General features: G+C 34.2%; 1 protein-coding gene across 1 annotated transcript; it reads left to right on the forward strand.

Annotated features, from left to right (window-relative positions):
- On the forward strand, window positions 1–5,279 carry LOC140809022 (E3 ubiquitin-protein ligase MBR2-like). Its single transcript, XM_073166475.1, has 6 exons — window positions 1–202; window positions 1,382–3,144; window positions 3,853–3,903; window positions 4,360–4,455; window positions 4,555–4,692; window positions 4,918–5,279. The coding sequence occupies exons 2-6, from the start codon at window positions 1,423–1,425 to the stop codon at window positions 5,047–5,049; spliced, it is 2,139 nt and encodes a 712-aa protein (XP_073022576.1). The 5' UTR covers window positions 1–202; window positions 1,382–1,422; the 3' UTR covers window positions 5,050–5,279.
- Window positions 5,280–7,407: the final 2,128 nt, after the last annotated feature.

Consider the following 7,407-nt stretch of genomic DNA (forward strand, 5'->3'; position numbering starts at 1 on the left):
TCTTTACGTGTGAATTCCATTGTTCATATGACACAGTAACAAATATATCTTTTTTTATTTATTGTAAAAAGAAATAAAATTAGCTCAGAAACAACGCCTCTCACTCTCCACCCACTGCTTTCTTGGAATAATTCCACAGAAAAACAGGGGAAATAACAGAAGAAAATCAATTACCCGATCGCCTGTTCTTCTTAATTTGGAGGTTTATTCATGACATCTCATATTTTTGCTATTTTTTTCTGTTGCTAGCTGTTTTTCTTTTGTTTGTTGGCTGAATTTTACTTATTTTTTTGGATTTGATGTCATGGATTTGTTAATTTTTTGTTGGAAAAACGTGGGTTGAGAGAAAATCTGGAAAGTGGGGATCTTTACTACCAGATGTTGAAGCTTATTTTTGTTGATTTTTTTCCTTTTGCCCATTATATTTAAAATGTTGTTTCTCCATTTTTTTGGTTCGATGATTGTGCTGCCTGTATATTTATGAGGGGCGATGATGATATCTAATACTTTGGCTTTTATTGGATCATTTGGGAACAGCTCATTTGTGATATTAGTTAACTTTGGTGGTGTTCATAAAGTTCAAATGTCTTCTCTTTGTGTGATTATTCCATTTTCAAGTTCTTTCTATTCTATTTTTCAGTCGTTTTATCGTGGTAAAAAAATACAATTGCATAAAAATATTAGCTGTCAGTGAGAACATTTGACTTTGATAACATGCATTGTTGTTCTTATCAATGTTTGATAGTTTCTACCAAATAAAGAAGTTATTGACTTTTTAGGAAACATGTAACTATTATTTTGGGTAATCTTATGCTTGAGTCAGTGAGTGTGTCTTATCCGTGCATTCTATTAATGAATTCCTCTTTTGAAAATTACATTTTTCAACAAAGACCTCAAGTATATTCCATTTACTTCTTTAGTGATTGAATGACAATCTACATTAGCCTAAATCTGTGATTGTGCAATCGGTTTGTGTCGCAGAGAGGCATCTATATTGTGTTGTTAAATTGTTTCTTCTTTAGACTAGTTTGTAGGATGTTTTATCCTTCACTTGTACGTCTTGAATTTATCAATAAATTTGGTTTCTTATCCAAAAAAAGAGTAATAAATTGTGAAGTGTATTCCTTGATAATGGTTTGAAGATTTTGAAGTTAAATAAACATTCAGACAACCTTATTATCTCGTAGTGGTCTCTTATGTGTAATAAAGATGCTATCTTTGTGCATAAAAGTGATTGATACGGCAGTGTTCCGTTCTTTATTTTTTCTGATAAACCTTCTTTCCTTTCTTCTTTTAATGTAAGTTAATGAAGCTAGCTGCAGTATTTAAACTTGTTCAATGGTTCGAGTATTTTAACAATCATTTTTCTTAATCATTGCAGATTTGCGAAAATTTGGTTGTATTGTGAGCCTAGTAGCAGATATGCAAGAGGAAAGAAGCACCCTCAATTCCTTTCCGGAAACAATTGATTTGAATCAAGGACCTTTTCCCAGTAATACTTCCATAGATTATCCACCTTCTTGGGATAACATGGTAAATCCCGTTGAAAATCGGTTACCAAATTATATGTTTACTTCCAGTGATGAAAACATTAGATGCATGAATGACACCAACAATTGTGGTCAGAGATTTAGTGGTTGGGAATGTGGTGAATCCAGCTCCCGTGCAAATAATCTGCAAGACCAAGCTTGTAATGATGATCCCAAAACAAGGCTTGGATGGTCACCCTCGTTTCCTGATTATTTTGCTGCTAATGCAAGACCCGAAGACGAGTCTTTTGAACAATCTAATATCTGTAGTGCCAGTTATGTTGGAAATCAAGTAGATGGTGGGTCCTTGAATGTGCAAAATTACAACTCAAATCGTGGTTCCCTGAACGTAAGTTCAAACCATGAATATGTGAGAGAGAGCGGTAGACATATCAATTTAGGATCAGGCCCACCTCATACCCAATACCCATATAGCCTTACAGACACTCAGCATATTCAAAATTTTAATGCTTCTGCCAGTCATGTAGGATCTTCTGTAGGTGATTCAAGTATACACTTGGAAAATAATGAAATGTCAGGACCATGTCTCAGTACTTGGGGGACATCTTGCAAGAGAAAAGCCATTGAAGGTACTTCTGGACAGTCTTACCATGGTGGAAGTTCAAGCTCCGACCAGCAAATGGAGGATATGATGAAGCATTCAGTTTCAGGATGCTACACAGCTCCGGGAGATTTAGCTATAACATCTGGCCCACTGAACTTGTCTCAACTTAATCACCCCGAGCAGCTAAATCCAAGTGATGGAATTGGTATTAATAGAGCATCCCCTGCATTTTTCCCTTCTTCAAGAATTCCGACAAGTGAACAATGCCCAGCTACAAACTTCTCTGTTACATTGAACCTTGATCGTCGTGAGTCAGATCCACTTGAAACATCTAGAGGCACTTCTGCGAGGCATTCTAGTGTGTATGCTTCCCATCCGCTATCGCGGCCTATCTTGAACACTAACTCGTTGGAATTGAGGTCACCATTTGCACTACTGTTGAATCCGACCAACACCCCAAATCAATCTCATTCAATGCACTTAAATGAGGCTATGGGACTGCCATCACATCCTTGGAGGGAATCTACTTTACTAGATGCTGGTTCATCCAGTTCTTCTATTGTCTCTGGAGAAAGAGGATCCGGAGCTAATGCTAGGTGCTCTTATAGAACTAATTCCGAGATTCCGATGATTGCTCCTACCCCCGAGACAAGAAGTGATGTTCACGACCAAATCGATTGGAGTTTTGCTCCTGGAGCTTCACCATCACCTAGACATCATTCTTCTGGATCACGGACTGGTCTCAGTTCTGGTGGCTCGGCTTCTTCGGGAGCCCGGTTGCCTCATCCAAACATGGCTTCACAAAGTAGTCAACGATTGTCGGAAGTTGCTCCATGGATTCCTTTTCTTAACATTGACTCTGATTCTGAAACTCAGAGAAGTCACTCTGCCCTTTTTCCATTGGCATCTTTTTCTTCACACGATGCAGCATCGACCAGTCGGGCACAACATCAACTCGATCAAAGGTCAGCATCATTCTTAACGGATATGCCAGGTTATGATACTAGTCGAAGGCGTGCTTTAGCCACCGTTGAGAGGAGACATAGATTGGTATGTGTACTTGTTGAATTTTTAGCACATTTTAAATGTTTAGGCCAGTGTATTACATGTTACAAGCTTTAATGTTTTGAAAATTTGTGTGGGGAAGATCCTGACGAGCTCCTAACCACATTTCTCTACACCAGGTAAAAATATTTGTATATATAATGCAAATTTTGTTATCATCAAAGCACATATAAGTTTGGAGGTTAAAATTAGTGCATTAATCTCTACTTTTACGAAGTTCGAGATTTGTATATGTTTAATGCATAACATCTTAAGATCATTAATCTCCACGTTTACGAAGTTCGAGGTTTGTATATGTTTTAAGTCTTAGTTCTCTAGGTATCTCATTGATGTAGACCTTCATGGTCAAACCATGTGAATCCTATACTGTGTTGTCTTCCATGTTCACTATATTTCTATTGTTCAAAAAGTTCGATAGACAGCTCTACCCATTGCGGATTGGGGAGAGATACTCGATGTTACGAAGAGATCGCTGAATTGTTACATCATCGATATCTGAGTAAAAAGAAATCATGGGATATATTCCTTTAAGATTTCAGACTTCTGTGTTATTAAATATATCTTCAATGTAACATTCTCTAGATGCCAAAGGACAGAGTCTGCTGATTCTCTAGAAAACAATCTTGTTCTTTGAGGGAACATTTGTTACTCTAATTTAATTTTCTTGTTACATTGTTCTACTTTTATTTTCAGATCCGTCAAGTCTTGAATGCCATGCGGAGGGGTGTCCATTTGCAAGCTGAGGTTTGTTTTGGATCTTTCTGATGGTTTGGAATTTAGAAATACTAGAATTGTTGATATGCTCTTTGGCCGTAGAAATATGTGACTGCATTATCTTGCTCTTACATCATACTGAAAAATGCTTATCTTCATGTTATGTACTTGGAGATGTTGCTTTCGCCCATGCAAATTATAGAAAATTGACATTCATAACTTAATCTTATTTGGGACTTCAATCATCTCATTCGACTACAAATGATGCCGTCCAATTTCGCTGATTTACAATCCTAATTGTTGAATAAATATTTATGTGTCCCCTTTTGTGTTCTTTTCCTGTTTTCTGCATTGTTTGATTTTGTATTTAATACTCTTTTTGACAAAGAAGCGTAGCATGCAATATGTTATCGCGAGACCTAAGAGGGGATACATGGATCGGTAGCCTGAATGTTGATACACAAAACACCAACCTTTTCTTTTCAGGATTACATGCTTATAGACCCTTTTGTAAATGGGTTTGTTGAGTTGCATGATCGATACAGAGATATGAGACTCGATGTTGACAATATGTCTTACGAGGTACGTTTTGTCAATTTAAATGTTTCTTGTGCCTCATGTTCCCATTTTGCGAACGAATTGTTTTACATGGGCTAATAATGTTAACCCCATATGTTACAGGAACTGTTGGCTTTGGAGGATAGAATTGGGAATGTCAGTACAGGTCTGGATGAAGAAAAGATATCGAGCTCCATGAAACAAAAAATCTATGAAGCTATGTCAGTTTCACCAAACTTGGAGCCATGCTGTATTTGCCAGGTTAGAACCACGTCTTGAGTGGGGCCCTGCTAATGAGGCTTCGCCATATGAACTCATTGAGCAACTAATGTCGCCCATCATTGTCTTACAAATATGACTAATTAAGTTATTATAAGAATCAGCTGTAAAACTTTATAAACATCTCAATATCTTCTACAAATCAATGCATGACAAGGGTATTATCCTTGTGAATGAAGATTTTCAAATTTTCTTACGAATGATCAGGAGGATTACGTTGCCGGAGATGGTATGGGGATGTTGGATTGTGGGCACGAATTTCATACCATTTGCATCAAACAATGGCTACTACTGAAGAATCTTTGCCCCGTCTGTAAAACGACAGGGTTAGGAACTTGAGGGTAAAACGAGTTTGCTCGGGGATCGCCCTTGTTTTCTGTGGTCATATTTTCCTACGGCTTTGATCCGGTTACTTCTGAACTGAAATCCTTTTACTCCCAGGGACTGAATAATGAAGAAGCCATTTATGTATAATTTGATATATGACTTGTATGATGTATCTGTCCTTTATGCAACTCTTTTGTATTCCTTCAACAATAAAAAGTTTATTTGAATATTGGAACGTAAAATGTATGGTGGATATATTGAATTTTACAACCCTTGAGGTTTGATTTTATTATTTGTAGTGAAAAAATTTAAAAATATTGTATTTTACCCACAAAACAAAGAAATTTTATTTAATTGTTCGAAATCCGCAGGATAGCTTGTCGTTCGCTTGATCATAAGTCGGATGAGTTCTTTTATCTGAATAACTCCGCGTATTCTAGTTGGCCCCATTGTTAAATTATTTTTCTTTTTAAATTCTTCCATGCCTTTTTCAGTACAAATATATATATATATATATATATATATATATATATTTATAGGTTCAATTTAGTTTTTATTTTCTTTTTCTTTATTTATTTATTTTTTAATTCATATACCAAAATAACAATATAGTTCATCATTGTTTCTTATAGTTACATTTTGATCATCACGTAAATATAAATTAAATGAACTATAAAAAATATTATACAAACACGCAATACGTGTGTCGGTGCACTGGTGTGTATATATATACACACAAATAAATGTTGATGTTTTTTAACAAAATAATCTTGTAGCTATATTTAAAAAATGCTATTTTTGACATAATTTTTCTTTTTGCGTGTTTTGATTTTAAAAAATATATAGCTAATCGGGTTACGCTGAAAACGGAACCAAAATGTTTAGGCCTGATATTTTCAGGGCCGGGGCACTAATCTGGGGGGATAGTTTGTATGTAATTAATTTTATGTTGGGAAAATTGTATTTTTGGCTGGATCCAAAGTTGTTGGATTTCTCTTTTGAGTTTACGATTTTGGAATTTCTGACAATTTTTTATTCTTTTCATCATAAGTGTTGATTTATCACCATTGCAGTGCTGATGTGACGCTGACGTGTGTAGTGACCTAACATTAGCAACACTATATAAGGAAAAAAACTAAAATTTCCAAAAATAATAAAGATAAGATAGTTAATCGTAACGAATCGACAATATAGATATTCAAAATTGTAATGAGATAAACATGTAAAACAATTTACTTTTTATATTTCTGTAAATGTCTTTGTACAAAATATTATAATAGAATAAAGAACCTATTTTTCTTGGCCGATAACTTCATTTTGATAAAATTGAGGTGTTAAATTTTACATTAACAGCATGGATAGTTTGGAGAAAAGGGGGTTTTCTTAAAAGTAAAAAAAAAAAAAAAGATTCTAAATATTTTATTAATTTTTTAAAAGGAATATTTAAATAATAAAAAAAAAGTATGGGGTGGGGCCAAGGCCCAGGTTGCATGGATGCCACGTAATCAGAATTTGGGGGCCTTGAAGAAGAGCCAAAAGGCGCAAAACGACACAGTTTCATGATTACATAAACGCTAAGCAATTTAAAATTTCAACAACCATAAAGAAAAAGGCAGACTACATTCTGCCAAAACGACAACCCCCTTATCGCTATACGTCACACCACAGACAACTAACTAATACCTCGAAAATTATAAACAAAAATTATTATTATTATTTTCTTTTCTTTTTTTTTTTTGTGAAAATTAACTACTTGAGAGCTCATATACATAAATAATAATATCTTAATTTTTTATGCCTGGGAAGAACACAAAAAAAAAAAAATGATGCCCTTACGTACTCACATATTTTTTCATCGATGAATATGATAGTATAAATATCATAAATTCTAGAAATAAAAAAAATATAAAAATATATCATCCAAAAACATCTTATAAACAAATACTAATTAATAAAGTTAAGATCATACAAACAAGTATGAGATTTATATATTAAACAAGTATATAGTCACTTGAATATTATTCGCCTCACAGTTTTGGAAACGGAAATATTGATTAAGTTTACATAATCAATTTTCTGAATCACTTATTTCTTGATCGATAATATATCCAAGTTATTTAGTCAATCTTGTAACATAATTTATTGGAGATAAGTTTCAAGTAACTTCAAATTGAAAAAACCCATTTGCACATATTTAACTTTTGATGAATAACAAAAATTATGCATCCACGTGTCAAAAAATCTCCTGAAATGGATAAACAGATAAGTCGTGCGATGGCGAACTTCATAGTCGTAAAAGATTGAGATTTTTTTTTTGTGAAAACATACTAGAGATGTATTTCAAATTGATTGTCGATTTGTTTAATGTTT

This window comes from Primulina eburnea, chromosome 13, assembly GCF_022965805.1.
Source record: "Primulina eburnea isolate SZY01 chromosome 13, ASM2296580v1, whole genome shotgun sequence".
In the NCBI taxonomy this organism is placed as follows: Eukaryota; Viridiplantae; Streptophyta; class Magnoliopsida; order Lamiales; family Gesneriaceae; genus Primulina; species Primulina eburnea.

Excerpts from the sequence above, each read along its gene's own strand:
- LOC140809022 (XM_073166475.1), top strand. The coding sequence starts at position 1,423 with ATGCAAGAGGAAAGAAGCACCCTCAATTCCTTTCCGGAAACAATTGAT. Across the intron at positions 3,904-4,359 it reads GTGTCCATTTGCAAGCTGAG|GATTACATGCTTATAGACCC; the intron begins GTTTGTTTTGGA and ends TTTTCTTTTCAG. Across the intron at positions 4,456-4,554 it reads TTGACAATATGTCTTACGAG|GAACTGTTGGCTTTGGAGGA; the intron begins GTACGTTTTGTC and ends CATATGTTACAG.